Source organism: Chlorocebus sabaeus, chromosome 16, assembly GCF_047675955.1.
Source record: "Chlorocebus sabaeus isolate Y175 chromosome 16, mChlSab1.0.hap1, whole genome shotgun sequence".
In the NCBI taxonomy this organism is placed as follows: domain Eukaryota; kingdom Metazoa; phylum Chordata; class Mammalia; order Primates; family Cercopithecidae; genus Chlorocebus; species Chlorocebus sabaeus.
This window is the reverse complement of record NC_132919.1, coordinates 26,365,948-26,382,810: the sequence shown is the minus strand read 5'-3', so window position 1 is coordinate 26,382,810 and position 16,863 is coordinate 26,365,948. Positions and strand designations below refer to the sequence as shown.

Here is a 16,863-nt window from a genome sequence, read left to right as displayed (position 1 = left end):
ACCACCACACCCAGCTAATTTTTGTATTTTTGTAGAGACACGGTTTTGTCACGTTGCCCAGGCTGGTCTCAAAGTCTTGAGCTCGAGCCATTGGCCTCCTTGGCCTCCCAAAGTGCTGGGATTTGTACAGGTGTGAGCCACTGCACCCAGCCTTGTGTGAGTCTTGATAAGATTACTTTGGATAAAAAAATTACATATATGCACAGAGCCCATACAGCATATTTGGCATTCAAGTATCTGTAGACCAACTCGCTATTCCTTGGTAATAAAAAGAGAAGTATTTCTTTTCTTTTCTTTTTCTTTTTTTTTTTTTAAGAGACAGAGTCTTGCTCTATTGCCCAGGCTGAAGTGTAGTGGCACGATCACAGTTCACTGCAGCCTTGAACTCCCAGCCTCAAGTGACCCTCCTACCTGAGCCTTCTGAGTAGCTGGGACTACAGGCATGTGCCACCACGGCTGGCTAACTTTTTTTTTTTTCTTTTTTGAGACAGAGTCTCGCTCTGTTGTCCAGGCTGGAGTGCAGTGGGGTGATCTCAGCTCACTGCAACCTCCACTTCCCAGGTTCAAGTGATTCTCCTGCCTCAGCCTCCAGAGTAGCTGGGATTACAGGCGCCTGACACCACGCTCGGCTAATTTTTTGTATTTTTAGTAGAGCGGGGTTTCGCCATGTTGCCAAGGCTGGTTTCGAACTCCCAAGCTCAGGCAATCTGCCCACGTTGGACTCCCCAAGTGCTGGGATTACAGGTTTGAGCCACCACAGCCGGCCCTCACTAACTTTAAAAAAAATTTTTTTTTGGAGAGATAGGGTCTCCCTATGTTGCCCAGGCTGATCTCAAACCCGTGGGCTCAAGAGATCCTCCCATCTTGGCCTCCCAAAGTGCTAGGATTACAAGTGTAAGACACCATGCCCAGCCTAAGTATTTCTTGTTTAGAAATGTGTGAGTCTATAAAGCTCTGAAATTATCTGTATCAGTCAAAATAAGGAGAGGTGGAGAGTGATGGGGGAGAGGCTTTAACTTATAACTTAATTTACATGTGTTTTACACAAGAATTTTGTTACTGTGTAAAGTGAAGTAATTTGATATTCCAGAAAAATTTTTACTGTGCATAGCTGTCTTCTTTTTTACTAGCCTGTGCAGGTTGGCAGCCAAATTCCAGACAATTTGTACAACTGAATTGTCTCACCATAAACAGTTCTTTCCCTTCCACTCTCAAAGTGAAACTACTCATCCTATTTTTGTGGTGAAGGTATGTCATAGCTTAGCAAAGGGAACACTGGAAGAAGTACTAGAAGACATGAGTTTGAATCCTATCCTTGCCATTACTAGACTTCGGTAAGTCACTCAGGCTTTGGCTTTCTCATCTGTTAAACTGCACCAGTACACACATCCTTACCTCCTAATATCATTGATACTCATTTAGAAACTACCCAATGTCAGGGCCTGGGTTAGTTATTGAAGTAATGAAGATGAAAAAGACTCCTCTGGTGGGCAAGGAAGACAGGCAAATAAGTAGTTCTATATACCAGTGAATAGGGATAGAGAACAAATTAAAAGGCAGAATTTTTAATACTTGAAGACAACTGGGTATGGAATGAGTGGCTAGAGAAAATAAAATTAGTGGATGTTAAGGCTACCTGAAATTTTAAATTTCTCCCTCCACCAAATTTCACCTTTCTTTATAGAAGCACACCCCAACAAATACAATAAACATAAAAGCATAATTTCAGCCTAGAACAGTCATATTACATACTTTCTCCTTTTCTGTGTCAATTTATTCATACCAATGCTTCTTCAGAAAGACAACCATTAAAATTTTAGTTTCCAGCACTGGCTCCACAGGAAAGATGAGTGCTACAGATACTGCATTTCTAAGTTCACATTCTTCCCTCTAACTCACCAGCCATTAGGTTAAAACCATTTGGGCCAGGATATCAGCAACAAACAAGAAGTTTACATTTCTCTTAAATGCATTAGAATCAATCTGAATAAGCAAAAAAAAAAAAAAAAAAAAAGTCAGAATATGCCCTAAAAATATGCCCTAGACTGGGCACGGTGGCTCATGCCTGTAATCATAACCCTTTGGGAGGCCAAGGTGGGAGAACTGCTTGAGCCCAGGAAGTCAAGACTAGGCAACTTAGGGAGATCCTGTCTCTTTGTTTTTGTGTTTTTGTTTTGTTTTGAGTCTCACTCTGTCACCCAGGCTAGAGTGCAGTGGCACGATCTTGGCTCACTGCAACCTCTGCCTCCCAGGTTCAAGCAATTATCCTGCCTCAGCCTCCCCAGTAGCTGAATTACAGGTGCTCACCACCACGCCTGGCTAATTTTCTTTGTATTTTTAGTAGAGATAGGCTTTCACCATGTTGACCAGGCTGGTCTTGGAATTCCTGACCTCAACTGATTCGCCTGCCTTGGCTTCCCAAAGTGCTGGGATTACAGGTATGAGCCACCATGCCCAGCCAGAAGACTCTCTCTCTTAAAATAAAAATAAAATAAAATAAAATAAAATAAAATAAAATAAAATAAAATAAAATAAAATAAAATAAAATAGGTTAGGCAGGGTGGCATGTGCTTGTAGTCCCAGTTATTCGAGAGGCTCAGGTGTGAAGATTGCTTGAGCCTGGAAAGTTGAGGCTGCAATGAGCTATGCACTCTAGTCTGGGTGACAGAGCAAGACCCTGTCTCAAAAGAAAAAAAAAAAAATGCCCTAAACATCTCATTTAGAAATATTTTTGCCAATTCTTCTAACATTCACCCATGTTAAATTTTCTCCTTTAAAATAAACTGCTCCATTTTCTGTTTGTTCTGCAAGTTTATAAGTAACTTAGCAATGTGGGAGTGAGTGGGTACCAGTGCTGAATCATGAGGACAGGAAGGGGTATAAAGAGTGCTCTATTAATGACTATGATTAATTAAATGAAGCAAAGATGAGCTTCCGGACTTGGGTGAGTGGCCCTAAACAATATGCCACAGTCATCATAAGCTAACTGCAGCATGCTGCTTGCTACAGCAGAGTCAGCTGAACTGTGCAAGTGTCCTGAGCAGACGTTCCTATTAGTTTTCATCCAACTACACATAAGTTTTAGACCTTAGTTGGTAGCAAAGAAGCTGCGATGATCAGTCAGTAACATTAAATGAGCATGCACAGTGAGTACACAATAGTAAGCACTCTGGGGTGACATAAACCCCCACCTATAAAATAAGTTTGAACTGAATGAACTCTCTAAGATCCTTAGAGTCTGCTAAATGTAAGATACAGTTCCTGTCAGGAGACAGGACTATCTTCACTTGAGCAAAAATATTGTTATCTATTTCTGACACAATTAGGTGGGAACAAACTGAGGAAAACTGAAGACCTAAACCTTATTATAAGAGAAGAACAAAAGGACTAAGAGCAGACAATAGACTTTTCAATCCTATCAACACGTCAGTTGAAGAACTATCTTCTTTAATAGATACACGGGCTGTGGCAGCTATACTTCCCTTCATTCAAGATTTTGAGTTGTAGAAAAGAGATAATAAACTTGAAACATCACAGTGTTTTATTCTGCCCAGTATTCCCTGACCTCTAGGGAACCACCCCCTTTCACTCCCAAACCAAGTCGTTTGATTAGGCTTGATTGCAATCTCCCAACTCCTAAGGATGGGCACTTGACCCAGGCCTGGCCAATCAAATGATATCCTCCTCCCTGAGCACCATGACTGGCTCCAGTCATGAAACAGACAAGGGACAGAAAATGGGATGGCTAACCCAATATATACCCTCAATCCTCTTTTCCTTATCTGAATTTATTATATAGAATAGAAAAGCTAAATACTCACTTTAGCCTGTTTTGCAGCTAGGAGGTCACATATGACACAGTTCTGGACGATGACATATGAGCAGGAGTTTGTTAGGCAGGCTTCTAGGAAAGCTTTTACTTTCCTGATTAAGGGAACAGATACTGCTAATGCACCTTCTTTCCTCCATTTTCTTGCTTTGAATATCGACAGGATTTCTGGACAAGCTACAGCTATATGGTAACCGGTCACCATATAGTATGCAGGCAACATTCTAAAGATGGCAGGGCAGAAAATAAAAAAGCTGGATCCTTGACACAAGTGAGCTACTCTATCAGCTCCAGACTATGGAGGAAACCTCTTGATATAAGGAAAAAGTGTACTCTTATTCCTTAAACCACTATAATTTTCTACTACTTACAGCCAAACACATTCCTAATAAAAAGTCTTTCAAAGATTTTTTTCTGGAGCTATTTGGGAAGCTCTTTCCAGAAGAATTGTTATGGTAATAGAATGTAGGCCTGGACTGCTAGCTCCATCTTTGCAAACACATGGGGAAAGCCTGTTTGAAAATGAAGTCAAAATACAGGAAAACAGAGCAGAGGAGAGTCAGATTCCTGGCATGGAAGATCATCTCACAACCTGAATTCCAACAGGGCCTGAAGTCAGCTGTGCTCAAGATTTTTCAGTTATGAGCCTTTAAGAGTTCCCTTTTTTGCTTAAGCCAGTTTAAACTAAGTTTCACTGGCATATTGACTACATATGCCACATAGAAGCACTTATATTAACCAACCAACACAAATATATTAATTTGACACATTAATCTGTGACTTTAAGATGACAGTCAGTTAGGTTCTCCTTCCGTATATGTATACAGTTGATCCTTGAACAACACAGGTCTGAATTGCATGGGACCACTTATATGTGAACTTTTCTCAATAAAAGTTATATTGAGTGTGTCTGCCTCTCCTTCCACCTCCTCCACCACTTTCGCCTCTGCAACCCCTCCTTTCTCTTCCTCCTCAGCCCACTCAACATGAAGACAATGAGGATAAAGACTTTATGATGATCCACTTACAAACAAACAGTCAATTTATTTTCCCTTCCTTATGATTTTTCTTAACATTTTATTTCTCTGGCTTACTTTAAGAATACAGTATATAATACATATAAACATACAAAATGTGTTAATCAACTTATACATGGATTTTCAACTGTAGGCAGGGGTTTAGGAGGATGGAGTTGGCACCTCAGCCCCTGCATTGCTTAAGGGTCCATTGTATTTGTATGTTTTTAAAAGTCTCATATTGTATTTATACAAATATATGTAAATAAATGAATATAAATATGTGAATATATGTCCAGAAAGATATTCTCAAGTTAATCCAGACGAGACTGGGATTGGGGTGGTAGTTGCAGATAATTAACTTGCTGCAAAATTTTTATTTTATATGTTCTCACAGATTACATGCATATATACAAATGAAATTTTAATAAATCTGCTGTGAAGACATAAGTGCCAGGCAGCGTATACTAGCTAAGAACATAGATTTTGGAGTTAAGGAAACCTAATTTTAAGATCTGGCTTATGACATTAAGCATGTTATTTAACTTCAGTTAATCTTCCATTTCCCATCTGTAAAAAGGAATAGTAACGGTACATTATAGTGTTATTGTGAGAATTTAATGAGCTAGTATATAAGAAGTGTTCAGTACATAGCAAAGTTCTAATTATTGTTAGAAATTATGAACAAAAATGATAATTTATGGCTAACTTTGAGTAATTACTTAAATGAAAACTACTTGAAAGAAGCTTAGTTTTTCTCAGTCCAAACTCAAAAACTTGTATTGAATTTTTATAAGTATTCTTCATGAGTTTAAACACCATCAATCTAATATTCCTATATTAAGTAATTTAAAATAAATACAGTGAGATAGAATTTGCCCCAGTTAGACCCCCAAATGAAGACCTCCAATTGGCCTAAGCAGCATCACTGAGACTAGGAATCTTTTCTAAAAGTCAGAGGCTCTGTGTGCACACATTTTTATTTCATGTAAAGTGTTATATACTTCATTCTGTATTGTTTGTAAGCTTAAAAGAAATTCACCCCAAATTTTTCTATAGATTTTTGTAAAGATCCTTTATATTAAGGCATAAAAAAGACTGAACCTTATCAAATGCCTTTTCTACATCAATTGAGATAAACATGATTCTTCTCGTTTAAGATGTTATAAAATAATAGATTTTCTGTTTTAAAATATTAATAGATTTTCTGTAGGTGAACCATCCTTGCATTACTGGGATAAACCCCACTTGACCATAATGTATAATTTTTTAAAAGTCACAAGCTTCATCTGCTATTTTGGAATCATAACTTTAATGGTTAATATTTACTAAATGTTTAGTATGTGCCAGGCACTATTCTATGCTCTCCTTACATGCATTAGCTCTTTTCTCATTATAACAATTTAATGAGGTAAAATCATTTTTAATCACCATTTTACAGATGAATGGACTGATATACACAGAGGTTAAATAATCTGCCTAAGTCACAAAGGGAGGTACTAGTAAAGCCAGGATTCATACTCAATCTGTCTGAAAACTGTACTGTACCACTCCCAGTTCACCATTCAAAACATGTGCAACATGGTGAAACTGAGATTGACACTACACTCTTTTTTATTTTTTATTTTTTTTTTGAGACGGAGTCTCGCTCTGTTGCCCAGGCTGGAGTGCAGTAGTGTGATCTCGGCTCACTGCAAGCTCCACCTCCCGGGTTCATGCCATTCTCCTACCTCAGCCTCCTGAGTAGCTGGGATTACAGGCATCTGCCACCATGCCTGGCTAATTTTTTTTTAGTATTTTTTTTTAGTAGAGATGGGGTTTCCCCACGTTAGCCAGGATGGTCTCGATCACCTGACCTTGTGATCCGCCTGCCTCCGCCTCCCAAAGTGCTGGGATTACAAGTGTGAGCCACCGCGCCTGGCTGACACTACGCTCTTAATCACTACAGTCCAGAGGTTATAAACTGAGTACATAATCTGCACAGAGCACTAAGCTAAACCCTATACATTTTGCAGAAAAGTCATGAGGTACAGAAACATAAGCTATATTGCATATTCCAAAGACCAAATTAATCTTTTAAAGTAAAAAAAAAAATCCAGGTGTCTATATACCAAATATATTTGTGTGTAGGTGTCTTCCAACCTCAGCTGTAAATAGCTGTAACATGAATGGCGATACCTTCAAGCAGCTGTCAATAGGCCAACAAGAGGCGCATAGGATATGTATCACGTGGTTGGTGAGTGGGCAGGGAGTGGGAAGTGAAAAGGTAGAATCTGATTGGTGGCTTAAGTAAAGCACTTCAAGAACCTGTTGACATCTTAAGAGCAGTGATGATAAAGATCAACTAGCAAACATAGATCAAAAACTCAATTTCCATGCTGAAGGAAAAGTAGAAGCAGGCAATATGCTAGGTTCTTTTACAATCAATTATATATGGTTGGTATAACTTTATACACATCTAGCTGGATTAGTGCTAAAAGACCATGAACATCTGCCTAAGGAGACCACTTCTAGCAGTGGATAAAAGCCATTTAAAGAATTTAAAGTCTCTGTAACGTGCATCTAGCCTTTAAGCAGAAATGGCCTCCTAACTAGTTTTCACTCCATCAGTCTTCTCTTCAAAATCAAAATATTCCGACACCAAGACTGGAAAGGGCTGACCCTAACTTCTACCACAGTACTCCCTTAAGGTCATCACTAAACTCAGTGATAAGCAAAGGGATTATGTTAAGAGGCCAATTAATAGCAAAATATCTAAGAAGTGATTTGTTTAGACATCTCAACCTATTTAACTAGTTAAATAATAGTGGAACTTTGGATTTTCCTTTCCTCTTCTTTCGCTTTACAAAGTAATATATTTACTCTTTTTTTATTTCATGGAAAGCCTTAGGTTTTTACAACTAACAGATTTTTAAAATTTTCACAGAAAAAGTACTCAATTGCCAGGAATGCTCAGAACAGTGCACAGTGACTTTTGGTGCAGTAAGTTACATTTTCCAGCCATTCTATCTAGACAGCAGACAGGAAACTCCTCAGGAAATCTTGTTCTTCAGGCTGCTGTTTAGCAACTCTTTGACACAGATGATTAATTAACATTAATAGTAACCATTAACAACAGTTAAAACTCCTCTAGAGACAGCAGGGTAGCATAAGGGCGTCTGATCTTCTTCACTTTTCATTATTGTTTACCTTGAACCAGGCAAGATTTACTAATTAATGAAGTCAGTGAAAGAGGACAATTATTTTGCTACTTCTAAGGACACATTTACCAAGAGGCATTAGTAAATTAGTTTAATGTTCCTGATGCTGGCCAATAAATGGAACATAATAGATCTTGTTAGTTCCTTCTATAATATAGAATCTTTTTCTAGGTTAAGACTTACTGTGCTCTTCTAAGGGTGTTGGGCCTCATTATTTTCTAGTTCTAAACCAAATACTAAAGAAAGATGTAACCATCAGGGGGCTATTTAACATACAAGCATGCATCTCTATTTACTAGCCTGGGCTGGTTTTAGAAGAGAACACACTTTACCTCATTGCCCTTTATGCCTGTGACAACAAAAGCTCTGGAGTCACACTGGAATTACAAAGACAGAACCACAAAGGGAAGGTGAGGTCTTCCCTTTGTAAATGTCCGGCTGACAGTTTGAGAGGAGCAGTGTCAAATTCACTCTCATTTGGTACCATCAATCAGATAATCTAAATGTCCCATTCAAAAGAAAGCAAAACTCAGGAAAATTTGTTGCTGGGTCATCCTATTCAAGTCTTATCTGTTCTGTTTTAATTGTTGCTCCTAGGAAAAGTATTCCCCTTACTCACTCTTCACATGATTAAGCTGTTCTGTCCAAAGGAGATTAGGAAGTGCTTGTAAAAACTGCTGCTAAATCAACAGGTGGAGATAAAAAACCATCTTGTCTTTCTCAGCAGTGACTTGGCTAGTTGTAAGTAATATTGAATGCAAATCTGGCAATCTATCTTCATACTTCTAACAACATTCACACCTGATTCTGTGTCAGTAGCAAGAATGCAATAGCAACAGCTTCACATTCCTGGCTGGAATAAGAAATACCAGGTATTTTGGCTCAGTATTTGGAAAGGACATCTTGATATACATGTAGTAGGTTATGGCATTGAGGTCAAAGCTCCAACTCTGGTAATTTTTCTCATAGACACCAATAAATCAGGAGACACAAAACCAAGGGTAATTTATTAGCAAAGGAGCTACAAAAATACGCACTTTCTCTCACGACATTAGGAATGAGATTTTATTTAGTTTGACAAATATTGAACATTTTCTTACTTAGGACCATGATGTTAAAAAAAAAACCCTACAAATAATACATTTGCTTAAAAATCCTTAATAGATTATTCTATTGGAAGGGAAATCTTGCCCCAACAGTTACCAGAAAAATATTCCCCCGTCCTCTCACCTGTTTATGAGGACCCCTGAGTATATGTGCCTTAGCGCCTTCACAAGCTGTCCTCATTGCTTCCAGTGATGGTGTGCCCAACAGATCCGTGATCAAATCCAACTATAAGGAAATAAAATACAGATAGATAGCAATCTCATGGAAATAACTTTTCATTACTCTTAAATCATAGCCTTAGAGATGTGGACCAAATTTGGGGGGAAAAACCTTAAGACAAGCTCTAGATTAACTGACAGGAGCCCCTACTTTCACTTTCTGGCCTATTAAAAAAGACTTCTAGGAATTTATAATAAATTCCTCACATAAAGGAATTTAAATATATTCCTGTTAATTTGTTATTCTTAATATTTAAAATAAATAATCCTGTTATAATTCCTGTTATTTTATTATTCCTATTTATTATTTAAAGGTTCCTCTTTATCCTATTCCTATTTATCCTATTATTTATAATATATATAGGATTATCCTATATATCCCATTCCTATTTATCCTATTATTTTAAAGTTCCTATTTATTTATATAAAAGTTCCTATTTATATGATAGAAATATAGAAATACGTTTTGATAAGCATAACATTCTAAGACTAGAGCAATTTGGGAGTCTGCATCTGTCTGCCCTGTTTTCTTGATACCATAGCATCTAAGATCTTTGCAGAGTTGAACTCCTCTTCTATTGATGGCTAATGACTATTCTTTCCAAACAGTTAATGAATGGATTCTGATGCTTCAAATGGATGCAGGCTCACCAAGGAGCTAATCCACAAATCGGACACCTGTGATTTAATAAATCCTGAAAACATTCACACCTGAAATGAAAGCTAAGCTCTCCATGCTTGGGCCAGTGTACATCCTTTACATTCTAGTCATGCTAGAAATCTTACACTGCCAGAAAACTGTGATACTTAGAAAATATGACACTGTATAAGACTGCATTTAGTTAGCTGGACACAATAAAAGAGACCAATAAAACAGTCTTCTTGCAAACAAGTCTTTGGGTAGCAAACTATCTTACCAATTTTCTGTAGTGTCACAATTGTTCTAACTTCATAACTAATTATCGGTAACATTTCATTTGGATTCCTCCAGGATGGGAAATTCTTACCTAGAGAACACTTCTTTTCCTGGTTCTGGGCTTGCCGAATATAAAGCACTATTTATCTAAACCATGGGGTAGCCATCAGCATCACCACCCTACAGGTTAATGGAGAAACTTGAGAAGCTTGCTTTCCACAGAAGTAAAGATCTCTATACAAAGCTTTTTGGGAAAAGTACGTAGGTGATACTTTTGGATCTCTAATAACCACACTAAAGGCAGAAGGAAATGACTAGCTTCTAAAAACAAATTGAAACATTCAGAAAGTTGTCTAAAATGGGTCAGATCCATAGATGAGAAACACTTTTATGATGTCTGCTAGTATTGGGTAATTAAATCTCAAAGATACAGAGAAAATAGAACAGGAAATAATGACTTCCATTAGCTCAAGCCTGTAATCCCAGCACTTTGGGAGGCTGAGACGGGCGGATCACGAGGTCAGCAGATCGAGACCATCCTGGCTAACACGGTGAAACCCCGTCTCTACTAAAATACAAAAAAAATTAGCCGGGCGTGGTGGTGGGCGCCTGTAGTCCCAGCTACTTGGGAGGCTGAGGCAGGAGAATGGCGTGAACCCGGGAGGCGGAGCTTGCAGTGAGCTGAGATCCGGCCACTGCACTCCAGCCTGGGTGACAGAGCGAGACTCTGTCTCAAAAAAAAAAAAAAAAAAAAAAAAAAAAAAAAGAAGTTAGAGCCTTTTCCTATTTTAGATCTTCGTTTCTCACCCCAGCACACACCAACAATTAGACAGACATGAATTCTCCTGTAGTGGCTATGTCAGAGTGCCAAACTGAAGATCTATGTATTTCTCTAGCAAATGAGATATCTGAACTCCAGTCCAGTTGCTTCACACTTTCCCTCACATATTTTTTGCAGCAGCAATTCAAGATTCTTGTTCCATATATAGGATTTGAATACCTCATTATTATTTTTTACTTAAGCTTTTCTGTATGCAAGGTAGTAGTCATATTCATTTTATGACAGCTTATGTCCAGATATGAGAGTCTTATAGGTTAAGTCTGTTAAACTTTACTTTCTAAAGAAATTGAAAAGTGAATACTGTCAATAGTACCCAACATTAGATTACATATTATATGTACATAATTTTTTAACACCAGAATCAATTTTTAAGATGTAAAATTTTAAAAAGACAGTTTGAATGTATAGCATAGAAAAATTAAAATGTTGATAAAAGCAGATATAGTTTCTAACCTATTAGGTAAAAATTCTTTGTAGAAAAAGCATAAAAGAAATAATTCTGTTTGGTAAAGTGCATGAATTATTTACAAAGACACAGTAGTCAGTGTGATCTTTTAAAATGTCGTTAATCAAATCTTAATATTCCTTTGGTCAAAACCTTCATTTACGTTTTCTATCACACTTGGAATAAAATCTTAAGGCCTTATCATGTCATCAAGGCCAGGTTCTTTCTCACTTTCTGACCTCATCTCCTACAGCATCTTCCATCACATGCCATCCCTCCAACATGCCATGCTTGTTCCTGCCTCAGGGGCTTTGTTATGGTGGTTGTCCCTCTTCTTGTAACTTCTTCAGCATCTTGCTGCCTCATTTTATGTGGGTGAAATGTTATCTCCTCAGAGAATCCTTTAGTGCCTGCTCTGCCACCATTCTCTATCCCTAACCTGGCTACATTTTTCTTTATGAAACTTCCATTACTTGAGATCATATTTATTTGCATACTTATTTTTGTCTCATGTGAAAGTTTCACAAAGGTTAAGAACAACGCTGTCTTATTTACTGCTGTATCCCCAGTGTCCTGGCACACTACCACCATCGTAATTGCAAACATTTACAGAGTGCTTACTATGTGCTAGGCCCCATTTTCAGCTTTCCTGCTTCATTGTACAACAAGCCTCAGAACAGTTTTAGGGGCCAAAAAACAAAAAAAAAAGAAGAAAAAAAAAAAAGGAAGAGGGAGGTTAAGTAACTTACTCAAGATTTAACATAAGTGGTGTAGCTAGGATTTGAACCCACCAATCTGAGCTCATGGTTACTACATTATTTTCATGCAAGCGAATTAATAAAAATACCTAGTAATTATCCCAAGAAAATATGTGTAGTAGTGAATAATTACCTTTAAAGACAATTAAAGTAACATGTAGCTAACAAAGTAGCTTCTAAAGGATTCTCTGAGATTATATTTTAATCCTCTCCTGATGTTCTCTGCCATATTTAGATATTTTAGTCCAATAATAAAAGTTAGAAATTTTCCTAAATGTTCAGATTTCAAGAAATCAACACAATAAAAATTTACATTCTAAGCACAAAGTGTAAGTACATTAAGTCACCAATACATTTTCAAGTCAGAGTCATTCACTTAGAAGGAAAAGAGGCCTTCTAACAACTGAAGATTATGCCTGTGCAAATTGTCACAGCAGAGCTCGCGGCTATGCATCAGTGCATATAATAATGTCAACAGGCCGGGTGCGGTGGCTCATGCTTGTAATCCCAGCACTTTGGGAGGCTGAGGCAGGTGGATCACCTGAGGTCAGGAGTTTGAGACCAGCCTGGCCAACACGGCAAAATCCTGTCTCTACTAAAAATACAAAAACTAGCCAGGTGTGGTGGAGCGCGCCTGTAATCTCAGCTACTTGGGAGGCTGAGGCAGGAGAATCGCTTGACCCTGGCAGGTGGAGGTTGCAGTGAGCCAAGATGGCACCACTGCACTCCAGCCTGGGCCACAAGAGCAAAACTCTGTCTCAAAAAAATAAATAAATAAAAAAATAATAATTATAATAAATAAATAAAGTCAATACACACTCTAAAGGCTCATAAGTTACAAAATGAATCTCTTTGTAATCTTCAACTTTATAACTTTCTAAATTTTAAGTGAACCTGAATTTCCTAAAAGCAAATTAGACAGTATAATGAATAAGCCCAAGACACATGTGCAGGATGGATTTTTCCTTCAAATCTGTAATAGAATTGAAACTAAAGCCTTAAATTGAAATCATACCTGCTGAATGGGACTCTGTGCCTGAAACAATATTCTTCGTCCTAGTAGTTCTGCAAAGATACATCCCACAGACCAGATGTCAATAGCATTGCTGTAATGACGGCTGCCCATCAGGATTTCCGGAGCCCGGTAATACTGAGTAACAACTTCCTGAGTCATATGACGGGATTCATCTAATTCTTCCACTCTGGCCAATCCAAAATCACAAATCTAAACAGAAAAGGCAGTCAAAACATTGTCAAGCAAACACAAATGAAAGAGTAAAACAAAACATCAAAACCTTGATAGGGCACTGAACTTTGAAACTTTTTTTTCTGAGACGGAGTCTCACTCTGTCACCCAGGCTGGAGGGCAGTGGCACAATCTCAGCTCACTGCAACCTCCGCTTCCCGGGTTTGAGGGATTCTCCTGCCTCAGCCTCCCAAATAGCTGGGACTACAGGTGCCCGCCACCACGCCTGGCTATTTTTTTTTTTTTTTTTTTTTTTGTATATTTAGTAGAGAAGGGGTTTAACCATATTGGCCAGGCTGGTCTCAAACTCTTGATCTCAGGTGATCCACCTGCCTTGGTCTCCCAAAGTGCTGGGATTACAGGCGTGAGCCACCGCACCCAGCCACTCTGAAACACTTTTAATGATACAGGTATAGTATATTTATGTCAATATACAATCTGGTTTTATTTGGTTAGAGAGGAAAAAAATCTCAAACTTACATCATTTTCTTAAAAATATTCTTCTCATATTTATTAATAAAAACATGTCTGTTTTCAGTTGATAATCAAAGCAAAAAAACTAGGTGAACATAAACGACTTTATTTATTTTTAGACAGGGTCTCACTCTGTCTCACTGGCTGGAGTGCAGTGGCGTGATCAATCTGAGGCTCCTCCCACCTCAGCCTCCTGAGTAGCTGGGACTACAGGCATATGCTACCACGCCCGGCTAATTTTTGTGGTTTTTTTTTTTTTTTTGTAGGGATGAGGTTTTGCCATGTTGTCCAGGCTGGTCCTGAACTCCTGAGTTCAAGCAATCTGCTTGCCTCAGCCTCCCAAAAGTGCTGGGATTACATGCGTGAGCTACTGCACCTGGCCAATTGCATACTTCTAGGTTTGATTTAGAGACCAACTGTTGGCCAGGCACAGTGGCTCATGCCTGTAACCCCAGGGATTGGGAGGCTGAGGTGAGAAGACTGCTTGAGAGATCAGGAGTTTAAGACCAGGCTGGACAACATAGCAAGATCTCAACTCTACAAAACAATTAAAAAAAAAAAAATAGCTGGGCGTGGTGGTGTGCACTTGTAGTCCCAGCTATTCTGGAGGCTGAGGTGGGAGGACTGCATGAGCCCAGGAGTTTGAGACTACAGTGAGCTATTACTGTGCCACCACACTCCAGCCTGGGAGACAGAGTGAGATTGAGACCCTATCTTTAAAAAAAATTTAAAAACCACGACAAAACCAACTACTTTCAAGACTAGTTTATAGACAAAGATATCATAAGACAAAGGGGTGTATCTTGAAGGCTCCTTAGCGGGGACTATGCCTGTCGTCTTTATGAAATATATATAAATTTCTTTAAAGCAATGGGTTTCAAACTGACTCCAGTGGAATCTAGTTCTGACTTTAGGCATTCCATAAATATTATATCCAAACTTCACATGTACTTATCTATTTAAAATACAAATTCACACTCAAATGTATAAATACGTTAAAACATAGTACACTGTAGAATACTAATGCTACTGGGTTCATTCATTTCTTCATGCCATAAATAAGTTAGTACTTGTTATATTACAGATGGTATGTTAGAATCTGGAGATACAGTAATAAGTAATAAAGACTGGTTAACTTCTATACAAACTTAGAAATAAATCTTTTCTTGCTATTTCTGCTCAACTGAAAAGTATGCTGAGGGTTACAAGGTGAGCTATTAATAAACAGCAGCAGTGCCACCACCAGCAACTACTGCTTATCTTTAGGAATTAAAATTTTCTTGATATGGGGCAATCAAAACACAACAACTAGGAGCACTGAGGATGAGATCAGATAGTAATGACCATCTAAACTCCAGTGTTCTCACTGATTAACTTTACAAGTCACAATATTGCAAGTGATAAAATACGATTTTAAATCTGTTTTCTAAATTGAAGTCCCCATATAAGATTTTATTTGAAAAAGAGTTCTGGCAGCTTAAAAAGAAAATCTGAAAACTCCGTTCTAAAGAAAACAAAATTTACTCCCCAATTTTTGGCAATCCCCTCTTTCTGATTTGAATCTACTATGTCTGGTTACATCAAATGAATTCAGATGTGTATGTAGGAATGAGTCAGTATGAAGCCACCATCTTAACAACTTAAGAATGCAGGAAAATTTTCCATACTATACAGATAAACCATATAACATAACAACAAAAGCCCAAGTTCATCAAATATGTTTAAACAACATATATATATATATATATGTTTTTTTTTTTGAGACAGTCTCACTCTGTCATCCAGACTGAAGTGCACTGACACGATCTTGGCTCACTGCAACCTCTGCCTCTCAGGTTCAAGCGATTCTCGTGCCTCAGCCTCCTGAGCAGCTGGGACTAGAGGCACGCGCCACCACGCCTGGCTAATTTTTATATTTTTAGTAGAGACAGGTTTTTGCCATGTTGGCCAGGCTTGTCTCAAATTCCTGGCCTCAAGTAATCCGCCCACCTCGGCCTTCCAGTGTTGGGATTATAGGCGTGAGCCACTGCACCCAGCCAAAATAACATATAATATTTTTAAAACTCTATTACTTGGCCATGACTCTTGAGGGTATTTTAAAAAACTAAACCGACAAAAGGAAAGAACACAATTTTTTCTCATATATGAAAAAAACCAACCAACCACCCATCCAACAAAAAATGACTTCTGTTATAAAGCAAATCCCTTATTAAAAACATCAGTATGATTTGTCATTTTTAGTAACTTATCTGGAAGACAACCTGAGTCCAAAATAGGAAGCTAACATGATCAGATAACTAAAAAAATTCCAGCAAAATTATCCATCTTGGGCTTAATAGGAAACAAAACACATTCACAATATGGAAGGATACCGATTTTTAAAAACGATTTTGTTATAATGATCTTCAATGAATTTGTATGTTTGAGAAGAAAGAACTAGCATCTGTAGTCTAGCACTCTATTCTGGCTTTTTAAAAGTAGGCCCGTAAGATGAGTCAAAGGAGTGGAGTAAAATTTGTTTGTTCTGATTTGTGTGTTGTGTATTCATGAATGGCATTTTCCTTTAGTTGCCCATTCATACGGTCCGACGTTATAAAACCATAACAGACAATTTGGAAAATGAACTTCAAGCAGTTAATGGCATCAAACATGACAGGTCCTGCACAAAATCCTGTGTGAAGTCTTCCAATCAAAAACCAAAAGAAGAAGAAACTGGCTTAAACGGTCATAAGATTGATTAGGTATGAATAGGACAAAAAAATTTCTAACTTTAAGGTTTAAAATTTTTTTAAAAAATAAAAACAATTATGGGG

General features: G+C 37.9%; 1 protein-coding gene across 2 annotated transcripts in view; it reads right to left on the bottom strand.

The window, feature by feature from the left end:
* The window catches only part of NLK (nemo like kinase), a 159,731-nt gene that overhangs the window by 13,470 nt on the left and 129,398 nt on the right, over positions 1-16,863 (bottom strand). For both annotated transcript variants that reach the window (XM_008010765.3, XM_008010766.3), the window contains exons 6-7: positions 13,346-13,555; positions 9,276-9,377 (exon numbers count right to left, since the gene is read on the bottom strand). In XM_008010765.3, the coding sequence (XP_008008956.1) occupies positions 9,276-9,377; positions 13,346-13,555 (312 nt within the window). The remainder of the gene's footprint in view (positions 1-9,275; positions 9,378-13,345; positions 13,556-16,863) is intronic.